Source organism: Stylophora pistillata, chromosome 3, assembly GCF_964205215.1.
Source record: "Stylophora pistillata chromosome 3, jaStyPist1.2, whole genome shotgun sequence".
Taxonomy (NCBI): domain Eukaryota; kingdom Metazoa; phylum Cnidaria; class Anthozoa; order Scleractinia; family Pocilloporidae; genus Stylophora; species Stylophora pistillata.
This window is the reverse complement of record NC_142521.1, coordinates 18,477,200-18,497,176: the sequence shown is the minus strand read 5'-3', so window position 1 is coordinate 18,497,176 and position 19,977 is coordinate 18,477,200. Positions and strand designations below refer to the sequence as shown.

The following is a 19,977-nucleotide window of genomic DNA, read 5'->3' as shown; positions in this document are numbered from 1 at the left end:
GTGTTTTAAAGTTTGCGAGGTTTGTATACAACACGTTGGTTCCAGTCATTGATATGTCGCTTTAAACGTTAAACGAGTTTTAAGCTTAAATCTTTCTAGATTTTTTGCATAATTTGCTGTGACTGAAACTTTGCCAATCCCGTGAAGTTATTTCGTCGCACGGGCCACGCAGGTATGTCGAGCAACTGGCGCTTTCGTCTACGCAGCTTTCTGAATTCTGTGCGCGCCAAAATCTAATCTTAGTGGTAAAGTCGGTCACAATACGGCCAAAGTTGCAGAGACCGTTAAGTTCGTGGACGACCTCCAGCAAGTGCTAAGAGAAAGCTTAGCTGTGTTTCCAGTTAGCTAATTAAAATCTGAACAAAAACTTATTAACGAGAACATCGTGCGAAGGAGAGATGTTTTCGGCCAGTTACCGAAGGGGTTTGGAAAGAGTTTAATCTTTCAACTGCTGCCGAGAGTGATGAAATTCTTGAGCTAGGAAGGCCACGGATTCTCTTCTTGTCCATTGGTCATTGTCATTTCACCTCTTCTGTCGATTGTTCAAGACCAAGTTAAATACCTTTGATCATTGGGAATCGATCCGACGCTGTTTTCCATGGGAAAAACAAAACCAGAGACCAAGAAATATTGGATGGAAAGGGCGGGTTTGCTTTATTGCAAATGTCAGCTTAGTAGTACAGGGTCATCTACCCATCATCTAATAAGTAAAAGTTTCCACGCTTAGCTTTTCTTTTTCAAGCGAAGATAAGATTAGATTTTGGCACGCACAGAAAGTTGTGGAAGTACCAGTTGCTCGACATACCTGTGTGGCCCGTGCGACGAAATAACTTCACGGGATTGGCAAAGTTTCAGTCACAGCAAATTATGCAAAAAATCTAGAAAGATTTAAGCTTAAAACTCGTTTAACTTTTAAAGCGACATATCAATGACTGCAACCATCGTGTTGTATACAGACCTCGCAAACTTTAAAACACGTTCTTTAGTGATACCTGCGAAAGTATTCAGTATAATTTCCGGTAAGATTTTCGCCGACAATCTGATCGATTTCTCTTACATTGTGTGCTGAGACTGAAACTTTTCACCTCAAGCAAATCTCCGTCGCACGGTCCAAACAAACATAGCGAGCAACCGAGCTACTGGTGGATGTCCGTGTTAAAACACACGAAAGGACTCTAAAGCACACTTCACTCTGATTTGGCAGAAAAAGACAAAGATTTTCTGGCACCAATCAGATGGCAGAACGACTGCGATCGTTTGAAACTAGTCTTGTAAGACAATGTCCCCAGGGGCTCTTCATGCCCTAACTTGAAATCGACCCACAGCCCCTGGGTCTCCGAGGATGCCATTGTGCTGGATCGACGGACGCTAAGTAACGCATCTTTTTACAATCTGAAAAGAGCGAGGCACTTGATGTCAAGTAGAAAATTAGTTTGGAGCCAGAAGCACAGGTGAGACAAACGATTTAGAGAAAAACCATCTCTTTGAGGCATTTGACGAAGAATCAAAACCAAGCGGTTTCACTCGAGTGATTAATCAGTGCTCATCCTCGGAGACCCAGGGGCTGAGTGGATTTCAAGTTAGGGCATGAAGAGCCCCTGGGGACATTGTCTTACAAGACTAGTTCCAAACGGTCGCAGTCGTTCTGCCCTCTGATTGGTGCCAGAAAATCTTTGTGTTTTTCTGCCCAATCAGAGTGAAGTGTGCTTTAGAGTCCTTTCGTGTGTTTTAACACGGACATATACTTGTAGCGCAGTTGCTCGCCATGTTTGTTTGGACCGTGCGACAGAGATTTGCTTGAGGTGAAAAGTTTCAGTCTCGGCACACAACGTAAGAGAAATCGATCAGATTGTCGGCGAAAATCTTACCGGAAATTATACTGAATACTTTCGCAGGTATCACTAGAGAACGTGTTTTAAAGTTCGCGAGGTTTGTATACCACACGATGGTTGCAGTCATTGATATGAGATAGAATAAATATATGAAAATCATATATTTTGAACTGCGGTATTTGATACGTATGATGGACGATCAGTGGTTCGAGTCCCGTACAGGCCTGATTTTTTTCAGGTCTGAATTTCGCTATTGCTCAAATAGCGCTATCTACTGCGAGGATCGTCCATCATACGAGTCATTGATATGTCGCTTTAAACGATAAACGAGATTTAAACTTAAATCTTTCTAGATTTTTTGCATAATTTTCCGTGACTGAAACTTTGCCAATCCCGTGAAGTTATTTCGTCGCACGGGCCACGCAGGTATGTCGAGCAACTGGCGCTTTCGCCTACGTAGCTTTCTGCTTTCTCTGCGCGCCAAAATCTAATCTTAGTAGTAAAGTCATTCACAATACGGCCAAGGCTGCAGAGAACGTTAAGTTCGTGGACGACCTCCAGGGAGTGCTAAGAGAAAGCTTAGCTGTGTTTCCGGTTTGCTGATTAAAATCTGAACAAAAACTTATTAACGAGAACATCGTGGGAAGGAGAGATGTTTTCGGGCAGTTACCGAAGGGGTTTGGAAAGAGCTTAATCTTTCAACTGCTGTCTAGAGTGTTGAAATTCTTAAGCTGGGAAGGCCACGGATTCTCTTCTAGTCCCTTGGTCATTGTCATTTCACCTCTTCTGTCGATTGTTGAAGACCAAGTTAAATACCTTTGATCATTGGGAATCGATCCGATGCTGTTTTCAGTGGGAAAAACAAAACCAAACACCAAGAAATATCGGATGGAAAGGGCGGGTTTGCTTTAATGCAAATGTCAGCTTAGTAGCACAAGATCATCTACCCACATCTAATAAGCAAATATTTCCACGCTTAGCTTTTCTTTTTCTTCGAGCGAAGATGAGATTAGAGTTTGGCATGCACAGAAAGTTTCGCAAGTACCAGTTGCTCGACATACCTGCGTGGCCCGTGCGACGAAATAACTTCACGGGATTGGCAAAGTTTCAGTCACAGAAAATTATGCAAAAAATCTAGAAAGATTTAAGCTTAAATCTCGTTTATCGTTTAAAGCGACATATCAATGACTGCAACCATCGTGTGGTATACAAACCTCGCAAACTTTAAACACGTTTTCTAGTGATACCTGCGAAAGTATTCAGTATAATTTCCGGTAAGATTTTCGCGGACAATCTAATCGATTTCTCTTACGTTGTGTACCGAGACTGAAACTTTTCACCTCAAACAAATCTCTGTCGCACGGTCCAAACAAACATGGCGAGCAACTGCGCTACAAGTATATGTTCGTGTAAAAACACACGAAAGGACTCTAAAGCACACTTCACTCTGATTGGGCAGAAAAACACAAAGATTTTCTGGCACCAATCAGAGGGCAGAACGACTGCGACCGTTTGGAACTAGTCTTGTAAGACAATGTCCCCAGGGGCTCTTCATGCCCTAACTTGAAATCGACTCAGCCCCTGGGTCTCCGAGGATGATCAGTGCTGTGAGTTGAATTCAAATCAATTTCTTTTAACAGCTGTTTGTGGAATCGAATTCAAGGGTCGTGTAACTAACAGATTGTGTCTAAATCAAGAGAGAATCTCAAAGCCAAAGGTAAGAACACTGCTTTTTAATAAATCAGTGTATAAATATTGATGTAAGGTATGACATTATTAATTGCACATGCCTCGAGCAGAATCGACGCTCAGTAAGAAACTAACGGAACGCACCTACGTCGTCAAATCGTGACTACAGTTTCACAGTCCTTTATCTCAGCAAGCTTTCTGATGTGTGTAGGTTAGATTACAGTACGGGTAACATCTAAATTTTGAGTTTTTCGGCCGTGGAACGCAACATGATAGAATCAAATTGATCTCTAAACTGAAAGCAGAAATCGAAAGTAAAATGAGAATACTTGGGAAATATTATTCCTCCAGCTGAGTTATTTTGGAAATCAAGTTATGTTCTTTGCTCTATTGTTAAAAGTTTACGTGATATACTTGTACAATTTGAAGCAGCAACAAGTATAAGGATAAAAGCGTCTGTTCTGATAACAACCATAAAATATCTTGACTGCGAAAACACTAGAAGGAATTTAGGATAGTGGTGTCTAGAAAGTCCAAGTTTTCACAGCTTGTTCTTCATGCAGGCTGTAATAGTTACATTTAGTATAGGAGTACGACCGAAAGGCATACTGTTGCGAGACTGCAGATCTTAGAGAGGGTTTTTGTCTAGCTGGTCCTTCCACTCGTCAATTTAAAGTAGCATTACGGAATCGCGCCCATTGAAAAACGTCGCACGGGAAAATGCAAATAAGCTAGAAAAGGAAAAGAGAGCATGCGTAACTTCATGCAGGACTGTGTTCGCAAGTATTGTTTCAAGTATTGCCGGTGTTCGCAAGTATTGTTTCTTGCCCAGACAACCGAAACAGAGCGCTATTCATCGAAGAAGAACAGCCGTAATCTTAATTAAGCGATATTGTTTAAAAATCGATCAAATGTAAAATTATTTATTCAAGCTGAGCGTTTTTTTCATAAAACTTTACCAAAATCTCGGACCATAGACTTACTGATGACGTACTCTCTGGTTATCTCGGAATTGTTTTCGACGGCAATACTGCACTGAAACACTTGGCTAAACTTCAGAATACCCGGCCACTCATTTACATGTCATTGAATAAGAATAGCATCTATTGTGTTAGGCTTCATTCTTCAAAGCCTCCCGACACATGTAAATGATGTGGACAGGTATTCTGAAGTTGCTTCACCGAGTATTTTCAGTTCACATGTTTTAAGAACCCAATTAAAACAGACCGAAGTTTAGGGTCTCGGCTCATAGCTGAGTTCGGCTCATAGACGAATAAATACGTTACGACGGAAATGCAGCAGATTTACGAGGTTCGACCATCAATTTCGCCATGAAAGCAAAATAACATTACAGAAATATTCCTTTTTAGCCCATTATTGCTGTCAGTTTCACTTAACACGTCGGGAAAGTCTATTTACTCTTCGAAAAGCTTAAGTATACGTTGTAAATTCCTGCTCCACGTTTGTACACGCTCAGTTCCAACTCAGCTTTGCCATAACCACACTTTGTTTCATCACCTTCAAACAATACTACTTGCTTCAATTGTATCTCCATTGTTTCTGAACGGACGCAAAGCGAAATTTTACAACTCCCGTTTGGGAATTCTTAAATTTAGATCTTAAGAGACCGAAGCTGGCGGTGAGCTTTTGCAACCCCATTCAACCTGCAAAGCATCATAGATACCTCACTTTTCACGGGCGACGCTTTCCAATGGGCGCGATTCCATAATGTAAATTCTCTCAATGTTGTGAGACGGGAAAATTATTGTTTGCATCTTCGATCCTTTTTTAAAATTTCGCAAAGAGCAACCCACTTGTTATTATACAGAAAAAGCAGTTTAGGACCAAAAAAATGGGTAAGAAAGACGATTTGACGAACAACCTTCAATTTGAGGCATTTCATAGAGAATCGAAAGCGAGCGGACCCATTTGAGTGGGCTACATAATACTGTGTGTTGAAGTCACATCAATTTCTTCCAACAGCTGTTGATTGAATCCACTTCTTGCGTTGTGTAACAGATTGTGCCTACACCAGGAGAGAAGCTCAAGGCCAAAGGTAAGAAAAACGCTTTTAACAAACCAACATGAAATAATGATGAAGTGACATTAATGATCATTATGTACGTACGTGTATCGCACATGAGGAAACGACGCCTAAGAAACACATATTGTAAAATCCTTCTCAGTTCCTTAACTCAGCAAGCTTATTGGTATGTGTAAGCTCGATTCTACAGTGGGTAACCTTTGAATTTTGAAGGTTTTTTTTTTCTTCCAACGTATAGAGCAACATGCAAGAACTCAAAATTCACTAAAGCCGAACGGCAGTCGAAAGTCAAATAGATGAAAGACTTGGAAAATATTCCTCAAACTGAGTTGTTAAATAACTCAATTTACATTCTTTGCTGCGTTGTTCAAAACATAAGAGATTTTCTTGCATAATTTAAAGAAGCAATAAGTGTAAGGATACAAGAATCTGTTATGATTACTGCCATGGAATATTCTCGAAACTTCAATTCAAGAGCGCTTAAAGTTTTGATGAACACGAAGTCGCGAACCAATCAAATTGGACTGTTCCCACGCTTGGAAGGACCTTAGCTCGTGCAGTTCCATGACATAGGTGGAATTTTTAATTAGGTATGTAAGTAGGCCTGTCGCGATTGCGCTGGGCATTTTTTGGCACTTTTTCGAATTTTGAGCACTATTTTACATTCCCAGCACTCTTGATCACAATGACTTTTTATCAGAATTTGAGCATTTTTGCGCTGTTTGGAAAAATTTCAGCACAGTTTTCACAACTTTCCCTTTATTAAATGCAATGTTTTGTCTTCGAAACGTTTTAATTAAGTAACGCCGAGTAATTCTATTATCATGAAGCTGAATTATGAATAATTCCACTTTGTAACCTATTTAGCTAACTGTTGTCATGGAACTGCACGAGCTAAGGTCCTTCCAAACGTGGGACAGTCCAATTTGATTGGTTCGCACTTCGTCTTCATCAAAAATTTTAGCGCTCTTGAATTGAAGTTTCTGTGATGCTTCGATACAATAGATCGAAGGAAGACTAATAACAGTGGTAGCTTAATAAGGTTGATTGTATACGGTTCTGTGATGCTATGACTGCTTTAGAAACTATGCTTGACTGATAATATAGAGGTTTTGTACGACACACGCTGCTATACTCGACAGAAAATCCAGAGTTAAAAGTTTGATTAAACTAGGATATGTATATATCTCCAGTAGGAAATAATAAAAAAACAAAAACGCTACTGCGAGCAACTTTCGTGCGCTATTTCTAGATTTAAAGCAGTTTCTGTAGCTATCAAGCACTATTTAAGAACTTTTTTGCCATGTTTGTGCACGTTTTTGCGAAATGTAAGATATGGAAACTGGAATATGGAGTTTAGAATGGGAATCGAGTGTAGGAATGTCAAGAAAGTCAGTTTCACACCTTGTTCTTCTTGCAGGCTGCATTAATTACGTAAGATATTTTTACAGCCATAAGGCATTTAACCTAACCTAAAAAAAAAGCAAATTAAGAGCAGGATAATTTGCCTACAGCTGGTGTTGCTTGCTATAAGTGTGTTTGTACATCTCCATGTAGAACACGCAAAATTTATTCCAATCCATACATGTCAAGTTGGATGATATTCATTGTAAGAAATATACAACTCTTTTGAGAGACATGTTTCGGCATGCATATGCCATCTTCAGTCACTGAGTAAATGAGTACTCATTGACTGAAGATGGCATATGCATGCCGAAACATGTCTCTCAAAAAAGTTGTATATTTCTTACAATGTCTATCATACTTGCTATTACTTCGACATTTTGAATGATATTCTCAAATTAACTCACCAGCACTAATCGAGTATGCTGAAGACTACCCAGGAAACTTAGAAGACTAAATGTGATATTTGCAGTGTTCTCTTAACTGTGCAAAGAGATATGGAATGGCAAATAATGTCAGTTAAGGAGATTTGTCAAGAGTTGAAAAAATTATGCCATAAGGTGCTCTCTTCTGTTAACAGTTTAGTTACTTGATAAACCGAAAGGGGGTCAATCTTAACAGACTTGCACCATAATCAACCTCTCAGATAGGTCATACATAGGCATTTTTTTTATGACTTATATACTCATTTAGCCTTAAATTTGAAGGAAAGAAAGGGATTGTTCTCTATGAATGAAATATTGTGTTTACTTTCACACTACATTTAGTGTTCACTCTTCATACTCGTTAGTATGAATCAATAGACTTTTTGAGGGGAAATGCCTTTTTCCAATAAACAACTTAAGATTAAATCCCAGTAAAAATCAAAGAAATCGCGGACACAGCTCAAAATTCAATTTCGCCCATACTTTGTCCATTGGTAGGCTTCAGTCCAATACATATGCCAGCAACCTTTGTTTGTTAAAATTCTCCCTCGTATAGGAGAAATGTAATTGAAACGGCTTACGGCATTTTCTTTAACAAAACCTTCAAAATTGGCCTAATTCGTGGCGTTGTCGAGTCAGTTCATCACAAGTCTTCAATTAGTTTCTCAAGTAGTTTAAGGCCTGGGTTTTATCTTGGTTTGAGACCCCCAGCAGAGTTTCAAGACTTAAAAAAATGGCGGCCGTTACCGCATAGCGCGTTCGAAGTTTAGATCAGAGAGCCTTTACACTTTTGGAAGGCGAACATAGATGTGTCTACCGAAATTTTTTTAGAAGACGTTGTTTTCGTGCAGATGTGAGGTCTACAACTGAGGTGAGTGGTATTATTGTGTTTCATTCGGCAAATTAGCTCTAATTTGCCGTAGCTTCCATAATGCTCTGAGGTGTAAATCCAAATAACGAGCGTTTTATTCAAGGAAAGCGCATTTTTTCGTTTACTAAATTATAGATTACAAATGTTTTGGTATGTTTCGGAAATTTTCCATTCTCGTCAGTGTAGGATGAGGTGGAAATTAATAAACCGCGGAGTGAAAACTTACCCATAGCGTAAATTTTGTTGTTTACCAAATTTAAATGCCTCGGCTCAATGTCGAGCTAGAAATTTAACGGTGATTTATAGTACAACACTTTTGTGGGTAAATGTATTTATATGAGCTTCAACAAAGAGAGTTCATTACTCAATCTACAAGGCATGTAAATGAGAGAGAGCAAAAAGCTATGTGTCAACAGTTGTGTTCTTATACATGTGTAGCGAAATTTAAAGTATACATATCTATGTTTTAGATTGAATCGATCCCAAGAGAGGTGACAAACTAAATTGGGATGTCGTCTTTAACCTTAGTTAACAATGACTCATTTGCCAGCCTGTGACGAATAACACAGACATTCTCAATCCTACATGGACATGGCAAATAGGAATCTGACCATTACCTTTTCTTAACTATGATTTTTACTTAAATTCTTATACAACTTCCACACTCATCAGGGTATGTTGTCCAACTTGTGAAATTAAAGCCATCTAAGTTATGGTAGAATTTTAAGCCAAGTAATGTAAACTGTTGCCTGAGACTTCTTTTCTAATTTCATGTTCACAGTGTATTTTTTTTTAAAATCCATAGGGACAAGATAGCTCAACAGCACAGCTATTCTGAGGTCAAACACAATCTTTGACTCGCTTATGATGAAGGTGAGCAATTAGTAAATAAGTGTTAATTACCAGTAACAAATTTGCTCTCAATCTGAAGCTTTTGGTGGTAAAAATGATGGACAACAATCACTTTCAAGTGACTTGTTACCTTTTTTAAATGACCTGACTAAATCATTTAAGGGAGTAAAATTAGGTAAGAATGCTTGATCAAAATACTTTACAAATGTACTGTAATCATCTTCCAGGATTGTAGCAATTTCAGAGCATCTTTTTTCTTGTGAAGAGTACTTGTTACCTCATCTGATAACTCATAGTCATTAGCATTGGGAAGCCAGTTATTCTGCATTAAGAAGGTTGCATCCCATACTTTTGTATCAGACTGGAGTTGCCTAGTGGCCTTCAGGACAAGAACCTGTATTTTTGCCAGGTGGTTTTCATACCTGTTGGCACAATAATTATCTGGATTTGGGGTTGCGGTTTAGGTTGTTGTGTAATTTTTCAGGCTGTATGACTTCAGGTGTTCCGCTTTGGGGCATTTTTTACCCTCCTTTTTGCTTCATCAATGGTTTCAAAACATTCTACCATTCTTTGCCTTTTCCTGGTTGCAAAATATGTTCATTGAGCCAGGTGAAGGTTGACATAATTTTTTTTTTCAGGAATTTTCTATACTTTTTTTTTTTTAATTTTCTCTCTTCTTTACAGATTTTTCTTTTGCCTCAACAGGTGAAACTTTGTTTGTCAACCCAGCCTCGGAAACCATGGACATGACTTCTGTAAAGGACTTTACCAGTTGCTCCTTACATTCAGAGTCGAATTCCTTATATATCACTGACCCTACGTTTTTCACTTCTTTTGGTGTTGCTTTGAAGATTTTTTTCCTGAAAGCTCTTTGGCTTGACTTTTTACTTCTGTGAATGCCTCCCTTCTGCTTGCCACACAACCTGTGCTTTTTTGAAGAGGCTACTCTCTGCTGGTGTTGTTAAGAGACAGCATTTACATTCTATTTGGTGCAGAGATTTTTTACCCTGGGCAGTTTTCTGCCAGCTTTCCATAGAATATGCATTTAGATACTGTTGCTTTTTTTCTGGTGGTGACCACTGTGAAATTTGGTTATCAATGGCCTTATATTTCTTGAGAAAAAGACCTATTGATGTAACTATACTTTTTTGTAATTGAGCTTTATTTTTCTACCTGTAAGTATTTAGTGACCTTCAAAAGATTTATGGAAAGAAACATTTACTTTTGCTCACATGTAAATGGGGAAATTCTTTGAAATTTTCCATTTAGAGCTGATATCTCTCTTCAAATTGCTGGCTTTTATGCGCCTTTTCTGATTCATTGTCCTTTGTTGAAAGTTTTTTTTGGGCAAGGGACTTAGTATTCCATAAATAAACATGAGCGAATCAATCCCTAGTCAATCTCCATGTCAATTTACATTTTGTTTCTATTTCATTTTTCACTCAATAGTTTTTTTGCCTTTTTTTTTTATTTTGTACCACATGATATTGGACAGATGCCTCCAACTGAGCTGGCAGGAAATTAGTGCAAAGTGCACATGCAAATTATCTCTCCATCAAGATGGGGTGGGAGGGGAGAATTTGAAGTTTGAATAACCTTGTTTTTCACCCTTTTCTTGCTGCCAGGCCAGTTGAAATCCCTGTTCATTTTTTACCAACAGATTTTCATAAGACCTTAGAGCAGGATTATAATTTTTAAACACATGGAGCACTAATATTAGCAGTTATTTCTCCCTTCCACCTCCCACCTCCTGCGGCTCAATTTTGTTGCATGTTGTGGGTTGATTTTGCTGTCATGTTAAGAGAAAAATTAAAGCTGTTGTATATATGACTTCATGGGAAACAACAACCCATGCAGTGAGTCCCACAGTACATCTCTTAATTTATTTTAGCATCTTTTATTTTCTTTCGGTCACGGACGTGGAAATTGCGAAAAAAGCAACAAACAAGTTGAAGTAATATTATTGAAGCATTTCAGTATCTTACAATTACAGGAGATGAAAACATACAATACTAGAGCAGTAAAAAATAATTCGTTCGTGTTTTGGCTTGCTAAGCCAGCAGTTTTACTTTCCCATCAGATATTTGTCCGGTGATCGACCTGACGACTATAACCACCATATTTGATTTGTGCCTTCTTGGTCAGCGGTATAATGTGGTAGTCAAGTCTTGTTCATGTATTATGTTCGAAAAGAAACAAAATGGCTACTTCTTTCGTAGTTTAAAAAGGGGTAGTCAGAATGCTATCGCCGGTGCCGAATTTTTCATTTCAAGCAGTTCTTTTTAGCGAAATGGAAGAAGGTGTTGATAAACTTTATCTTCTCGTTTGGAATGAAGTTCCGAATAGAGTTGATAACAATCTAAAGACCATTAAGTTGAGAAAAGTTCCTTCTCAGCTCCTAAAAATCTCTAATCTCTTTTTTAAGGAACGAAGGAAATTCATTCCAAACGTAGATGGCTAGCATTTTTTATTGAGTATTTTTCTCATTCATTGATCAGTAACGAGTGTGTGTAAATCTTACCAATTCCGATAAAAACCGATTGAGTAGCGTTTTGATCACGTGACCCGACACGTGACCGTCGTCGTCGGCATTGTTGCCATAAGGTAAAAGTTCGTATGGATATCTATCGTCCCTGAAAGTTTCAGCGAAATCGGCTGTATATTTATGGAGATATGGCTGTTTATTTTATTAAGGCAATTTAATCTCCGGACCCAGGCCTTAAACTACTTGAGTTTCACATTAATCCTAATCTTCTGATACTTCTGCAATTGATTGGCAGCAGAACCAACTCGTAACCTTTCCTTAAAAGTAAAATATGATTTTTTTTAAGTGCACCTACAGCTGCTCTAAAATGGATTCGTTAGTACTTCAAACAAATGTGCCAAAAATGCTCGCGGTACGCAATGAAACCGACCACCAAATCTCCTGAGCCATCTCCTTAGCAGAACAAAAGATAAATAAACAGGTTTACAATGCAGCTACCTTTCATGTATAATGGTTCATAATTATTCATAACACTCAGCAAAGGAATGAAAAATCAACACTTAGTTTTAGTCACGTGCATTATTGTCTTTGTCAACATGTCCAGACATCCGTTCCAGGTTTTAGGATTTGGGGTCATATTCCGTCGTTCTGGGTTTTAGGATTTGGGGTCATATTCCGTCGTTCCGCGTTTTAGCATTTGGGGTCATATTCCGTCATTCCAGCATTCCGGCATTCTGTCGTTCCAGCATTCCATCATTCCAGCATTCCATCATTCCAGCATTCTGTCGTTCCAGCATTCCATCGTTCTGGCTTTTAGGGTCGCCCTAAATAGTTACTCACAGTTGAAAGCATGAACCAATTGTAGAGTATTTGCATGCAGTGCAAAAAAGTTTTCTATCAATACCTCAGTTTACCCACAGTTGAAAGTTAAGCATGAACCAATTGTTTAGTCTTAATTTGCGGGAGCGATAAAGTTTTCCATCCATATTTTAACATACCTGTAAAGGTTTGTAAAGATTTATTCTGAGGCTCTTGTGTTTGGGTTTGGCCTTTACGGCCCCTTTCTGGTCACATCTACCTATTAATACACCATTGGCAGCTTCTGATGGAAAAATTTATTAAAACCTCTGACTGTAGAGTGCATTTTGGTTTCAGTGGCCATTTGTATCTCTGTGGATCGGACGGTTGGTTGTTAGGGGAATCACAACAGTAACATGATGAACATTTTAAGTGTGAGAATACATTATCGCATCATGGCTATCATAATCTAGTGACCAACTTAAAGATAATTAACAAGACACTACTCCTTTGGCAAGGGCTATTACATGGATCTGGGGGAACGTTCAATATGATCTCCCGGATCATGGACAGTCAACTCGTTGTAAAAACCTAGCAAGGGAGTCCGAAAAGAAGCCTCATTCAATTTGATGTCCATAACTTCTGCGCGATTCCGCAGTTACTACGAAAGGGTGCAATGAAAAATATCATATTTCGGGTCTGCTAAAACTGATCCGTTTTCAGAACCTCGTTTCTTCATTTGCTGACAAGTTAGTCGGGCTAGAGCTGGAGATCAAGTTTTGTGTCATAGAGAAGTGATCTTCGTAGTAAATCAACCTACCGACAGCAAAATGAGCAATTCAATTCGATCAACGAGTGTAAACAATAAAGATTTCCGTTTGCGACAGCATGTAGTATCTCCAATTTCCTGGAACTTGAAGTCATTTTCTACGTTCCTTTAAGACTTGACCTGTGGGTTACGTTTATATAGCCACTTCTCCTACAACGATGGTAGATGTGAAAGCGCGGTATCCACAAGGCGATAGTTACCAGTGAAATACGTTATTCAGTATTAATGTGAAGTCTTTCCGTGAATTTTGATATCACTGCAAAAATGCCACTTAATTTTCAACTAGACTTTTTACCGCTTGCTTGTTCTTTGGAGTCTTTCAGAGGCCTTTTTCTTACAAGCAATCAAAACCTAAAAATAATAAAATCACTTAAATCAATAAAGGTCAAGAATTTGGAATTTGCATCTCAGCTCATCGAACTCGAAAAATGTTTTCAACTTGTAACTACGATAAAAATTATTAGGACCTTAAGTTTTGTCAGAAAATATATATATATTTTTTTAAAATGTGGCCCCGATAATGGTATTATAAAAATTCACAGTCTCCATCCAAATTGGTACTTTTTTCCAGGATAGAACGCAAGTTAACATGATTTTACAAACTAACTTTCAGCAGCAAAAGGTGCTTCCGAAGGAGTGAGGTGTTCCTATTGTAACCTGTGTACCTTAAATAATCAATGATTAGACATTTGTTGATAATATCATCGAGGAAACAATTAAAAAGATAACAAAATTCAAATTGCTTTGGAGGGCTATTTGATTTTAAAATTTTGAATATCTTTTTGGTGCCATTGAACCGACCAATGTATTTGATATCATTATATCCTTTGAGGGTATTAATAGAGTTAATAGACAACACAGATTCATGTCACCACATCAAAGCGTCAGCTCAGGCAATAACTCGTCATTTCAACTGAACCACAGGTGAGAAGTCCTCAAGCCCAGGGACAGACCAGTGAAAAAGTCATGCAGCAGACATCGCCTAACCAGCCACAGACAGTATTTGGAGCACAGCCTCCCATGGGACAACAAAGCTATGTCCCTGCTGGACAACCTGTACCATTTGTTCCAGGCCCAGGTGTCCCTGTCAATCAAGCTGGAGGAGGGCAGATTGAGAGACCCTATGTGAAAAGCGGAATAAGTGTCTCGAGATTTTTGGAAATTGTAAGTAGTTAGAGAATATGGATGGGGGGGTTTTAACGGATGTTCATGGATTGTTTGAGTTTTCGATTTGAAACTTTGCTCAATTTGTTTGTTTTCTTTATTTTTCAAATGCAATGAAAATATAAAGAAATATAAAAAAAAGAGAAGTCCTACCATTCTATACTTTTCCTACCCAACTCTTCAGTTTAGTATTATAGTTTGGATTTCTGTTTCGACACTTTGCCTTCTTAGTATTTTTGGCCAGCAAATTTTTCTTCTATTCAGTTTTTATAGTTTGAATTTATCACTTACTAACATTCTTGGAAATTTAGTGTTACGTTGGTTTATTTAAAGATGATGAAATGCACATGACCCACAACTGTATTGTTGACGAGTATTGTATGGATCCTTACAAATTAATTGAGGTCGCACATCAGGAGACCCTCATTCTAAATTATAATGAATTAGAAAGCCTCAATGAAACACCACTTGTGGTACTATCTTGCCTTTCTCTGGCTTTGTACCAAGAATCAAAAAGAGGAGGTTAGCATAATCATTGAGAGGCGTACATTTTCCTCTCATACAGTTCTTCTTGTTAATCGCCTGGCCATGCGGTGCCGTTTACGCAAACCGAACTCTCGGTTTGGATGGTCGAGCAACAGCCTTTGCAGGGATCGCCACGTTTTGTTGGGTGATGGTGATAATCATGCAGATTGTGTTTTTAGTTGGCATCAACAAAGACCAGCGATATTTCAGGACACCATCAACTTCCACATTGATAGTGAGTATAAAAACTTATTAATTATGATAATTAATGAATGCGATACTCGTACAAGGCCGTTTTCAAGATGCCCAAAGACTCTCTCTGAAAATGGGTGTCTATGTGAAGCGGGCTCTGAAAGGTACTGAGACGAAAAGCAATGAGAAAAGCAATGAGAAAAGAAAATCATTTCACTAGAAAGTTTTTTATTCTTGGCTTTTGAAACTCGGAGTGGTCTTTTAAGTCACTGATCGGGTAAAGAGACATTTTTTAGCACTATCAAGCAAAATTCAGTCACTAGAAAATTGATATTAATTTGAGTGAGATTAAAATCAAAACAGCTTAGAACTTTGAAGGAACATTTGGCCAACTAAAAAATTACCAAGAAATGCTCTTGTATATCAAATGACAGAGAATTAGCACGAATTCAATTACTATTCAAGGCTGAACATTTGACTTTCTCAAATGCACAAAATACACCCAGCTAGTCACTCGGCAGATATATTTCCTTCCGTCTATTCAAGATGTCTGACTCTTTCTTAGGCTTCTGCACTTTGGAAAACGAGGTTGTGAGGCTGTAATTTTTCCGCGTTCAGGCGGCACTGAGACGACATGTTTTTGCTCCTCATTGTTGTTACTGGCAACAAAGTGTTTAAAACCAATTTTTTTCAGCTCTAACTAATCAAAAACTGTCATTTCTTCTTTCTCGTAGGTTTTAACTGTTCAAGTCCTAATGACGATACTACTCTTTGCTTGTACTACAAGCCTGACAATGCGCAGCGTCGACTTGTATAAAGCAAACATAGCTTACCGTGATCAACACGGTGAAAGCTCACCTGTTGACATAAACAATTATCTGCTTGCTGGCGCCTTGGTACGTTATTTTACTTTTTGCCCTAAATTTGCTGTTACTACTGTCCTCAGTGAGGAATGGAGGCAGTAGCGAATCCATGGGATAGGTCTAGGGATCCTGACCACTCTCCTCGCCTCACCTACCACCCCATCAAACCTGTTGATTTTTCTAACTTGATTGAAACTGACGATGAAAGGATGTTATTTTACCACTAAATATGAAGCATGTCTTGAAATATTTCTTAGCTTGTTCAAGCTTTAGTGTGTGGAGGGAAATATGCTCTTGTAGTAATAAATTGGCCATCAATTTAAAACGATTTATTATATAAGTACACCTGCGCAAGCATAGCAGGCGGTAGAATCACAGGAGGCCCAATTGAAAAGAAAAAATGATCTTTCATGAAGTTTTGCTCTCTTAATTTTACAGTTCTTTGGTGCGTTGGTATGTTTCTGCTTCCTGGACGACATTACACTACTGACAAAGATGTACAGATTGCAAAGAGCAAAGGAAATTGCTGCGGCAGATAATACTCAGTAGCCTTTTATTGACCTGTAGCTGCAGTTGTTTGGATCAGCTACAGCGCAGCCAGTTCGCTAAATTTCTAGAAAATAGCTTTGTTTGCACGTGCGTCGATCTTTAGCTTTGATTAATTTTTGGTAGTTAGCTGCATAAAAAGCGTCATGTTGAAACGACCCTGTATCAACTTAGCTCGTTTTGACTTGTCCCTTATTAATATTCGACAATTATCATGATTATTCTTTTTCCCTTGATTGCTCTACTTAAGTATGACAAGCATGTATAACAGGCTTTATCAGAGTAAAACTGTGGCACTAATTATCCTAAAAAAGTGAAGATCGTGAAAGACATTTAATCGTAGTGAGTTTCACATAGAGTACTATGTTTATACATCGTTGGTTGACCCGGCCCCCCCAGGTTGAAATAAAAATTGTAGTATTAACTATGATAAAACTGTTACCGAACCGTCGATGGTTAGCCTTCGTAAGAGACATATCACGGTAAATTACGACGATGCTACAAATCAGTCGTGACACCTTATTATCGATTTTTGCTATTTGATATTAGTTTTCACCCTTTTATTGTCCTTTGGTGGCTTAACAATGGAAAGGAAAAAAAACTAAAGGTGAAGTCTGTATTCGAGCCAAGCGTCCCCCCCCCCCCTCGTCGGAGTTTATCCCACTTTTTCCTAAGCATGAAGCGACTGGGAGTATTACTACTCCCCCCTGGATGGGATGTTGATAAGGTTACCTCACCTCCCCTCCCGTCAGCATTTCATCAGACTTCCCTGAGCATTCACCAGTACCTATCTATACTGGAGAGAGACTGGCAGAGTAAAGTGCTTTGCAAAACAATAATTAGTCCCTCGATCCACGTAGCTTTCCAGTGAGGCTCAGAAAATTAAAAAAAAAAAAATTCCCAGAAATCCTTCTTACTGTTCTCGGAAAGGCTATCTTTTCACCGAATGTTTTTTTTTTTTAAGGCCCTTAAAATTTGAGGATGGTCCGAACATTCTTATGAAATCCACACTTCATCTGTTGATCTTTAAAATTAACTTTTACAACCCATTTAAAAAAAGAATTACATAATTTGTCTGTTACATTTGTATGCCGTGTTCGAAATTTGCCCCAGCACTTCTACTAAATTCATTGGACAGATTTTGGAATTGGATATTGCAGACCTAAATTTTCTGTGTCACTCTGGGTCAGAGATGAAATCTTATACAAATAATATTATGTTCATCTGCTTTTCCACGAAAGCAGCCAAGACATAAGTAGCTGCACCTACTTATGTCTACTTAGGTCCTGCACCTACTTAGGTCTTTTGGTTTTACAGCCTTTTCAGGCGCCTTTTATTTGCAAAGTGTAATTACTAATAAAGAAAAATGTTGGGAAATACCTGTGGAAATGGCAAAACGAGTTGCCTCAAAAGTCCTTTAATTTGCTCATCCACGAAACCAAATTTTCAGTGATAGATGTCAAGCATTTGTCACGAACATGCGACTTGGAAATATTTTAATTCACTACGATGAGGATTCAAACCTCAGACTTTTCGATCTATTCCGTTGCTGTTGGATCATCGTCCAGCTATAAGCTACAGACAAATTAATTTTCAGTATCAACTGGGATGAAAATGTAAATTGGCCAACGAAAAGAATTTCTAAAGCTAACGTTTCGAGCGTTAGAACTCTTTCGAGTGGAAGCGCCGGAATGTAAAGAGTTCTTAAAGCTGACGTTACGATCGAGTGTAAACCCTTTGTCAAAGCGACAGGCAACCAACGTACTGGAAGCTATAAAAGTCATATGCTACAAACGTGACAAATTTCCTACATATACCGCTAGAATCTGTTGGATCCTGAGAGTGACCTATTTGAATAAATCATACGTTTTGTATCTTGGTGTTTCGCATGAGAACTGTTTATTTGAGAATGCCATTGCCAGAAATTAGGGACAAGATGGCGGTCGTGCGTGCGCACTAAGGCCATAATGGCTGCGAATTCGTACAAGGAAATGTATGGAGATAAGGAAACTTGTTCAAATATATCGATTATGAGCTTACGGGTCTTCGTTGCCCGACTCGAATCATGTTAAGTGCTGTGTAACCTTCGCATCTGGGTTAAAAATGGCTAATTAGAAGCAAGTTTGCTTACTTCCCGAAGTGGCCACTTTCATCTCTCGTTGTACGTTCCATTTCTCCATACATTGTCTTAAAATCTTGCCGAAGTCATGCGGATTACTCGTCGAGTAGAATATCGACCCTTCAATGAAGTAAATTTGCACGACTCGATATTACCTCTGCAATGTAAGATGTTTCTTAGACAGTCGTAAAAACGACGATTTCTGCAGTGCAAAATACTTCCAAAGGCGCATTATTTCCCTCATTTTTCCATCTGTAGTCTAGTAATGGACGCCATATTTGCGAATGACCCATTTCGGTCGGACACGGAAAAGAAAAAGCATCACAACTCCAAACTTCACCCAGTCGCCATTTTGTTTGTTGTTAAGTCCAGATGTTTCACGGGATATAATTTAGCTTCCAGGCTCTCAAAAGTCCCCTATTAGCAGTACCAGGCTTGGTTTTAATGAAAGTAAATACGCGGGAAAAATTAAAAACAAACCCATCTAGTATAGCTTTGCTTACAGCATATAAAAACAAAATGTCCGAGATTCTTGAGAGTTACAAAAAAAAATAAAGCGATTAATTCTTTGGGCATTTCATTTTCAATATGGAACAAAAAAAATGCAGATGGGTCAGAAAGCCAAGTAAAAGAATTTACTAGTCTTCTTGGTTCTCAAAAGAAGAAACTGCTCAATGGACTTCCCTCAAAATTAAGGGACGTTCTCTATCCTGATACTTGTGAAACAGTGGAGCAAATCTGGACTGATTTTGAGTGTTTGTATAATCAGATTTCTGATTTTAATTTGTCCAAAACTGCTGCAAATGCCATTTTTGTAAAGGCCAAATCATAGGTTGAGCTGTTTTGCTCATTAAAGGGGATAAGGCCTGGGTATACCAGACCAAGGGTAACCCCTTACATGCACACTCTGGTGTACCACATCTCCTTCTTTGTGAAAATGCATGGCTGCTTCAAAAAATTCACTGGTCAAGGTGTGGAAAAATACAACGACGAAGCAAAAAGGGTACTGTTCAACAAGTCTAACAAATGGGATGCAGCAAAGGACATACTCTATACAGAGAGTAGGCAATGGGATTTGAAACATCATGAGAGAATGAAAGGTCAGTGTACAAAAAGAAAGCTGGAGTACTGGAATACTGAAATCGGTGAAATTAGGAAACAGAAAAGCGCATGCTGTGTGGATTCCCCTGATACAATTCAGGATGATGACATTCCCACTCCTGAGGTGAATTTAACAAACCTCTCAGTGAAGCAGTTGAGAGAACTCATAAAAGAAAAAGGTCTTTGGCAAAAAGGCCAGTCAAAACTTAAAAATATGGAGCTTATTGGACTCATTGAA

General features: G+C 38.6%; 1 protein-coding gene across 6 annotated transcripts; it reads left to right on the top strand.

Moving 5' to 3' along the window:
• Nucleotides 1–1,293: 1,293 nt before the first annotated feature.
• On the top strand, nt 1,294–16,954 carry LOC111342639 (uncharacterized). 6 transcript variants are annotated; one of them, XM_088754045.1, is made up of 7 exons: nt 1,294–1,451; nt 3,473–3,549; nt 5,541–5,577; nt 14,154–14,393; nt 14,959–15,153; nt 15,845–16,006; nt 16,412–16,954. In XM_088754045.1, exons 4-7 carry the CDS (start codon nt 14,196–14,198, stop codon nt 16,520–16,522), a joined length of 666 nt encoding a protein of 221 aa, XP_088610171.1. In that variant the 5' UTR covers nt 1,294–1,451; nt 3,473–3,549; nt 5,541–5,577; nt 14,154–14,195; the 3' UTR covers nt 16,523–16,954. The 6 variants fall into 6 exon arrangements, 4 of the variants coding, with proteins under 4 accessions (XP_088610171.1, XP_088610169.1, XP_088610172.1 ...); XM_088754043.1 differs by having other exon boundaries at nt 5,505–5,577; XM_088754046.1 differs by lacking the exon at nt 1,294–1,451 and having other exon boundaries at nt 3,400–3,549.
• The last annotated feature ends 3,023 nt before the right edge of the window (nt 16,955–19,977 follow it).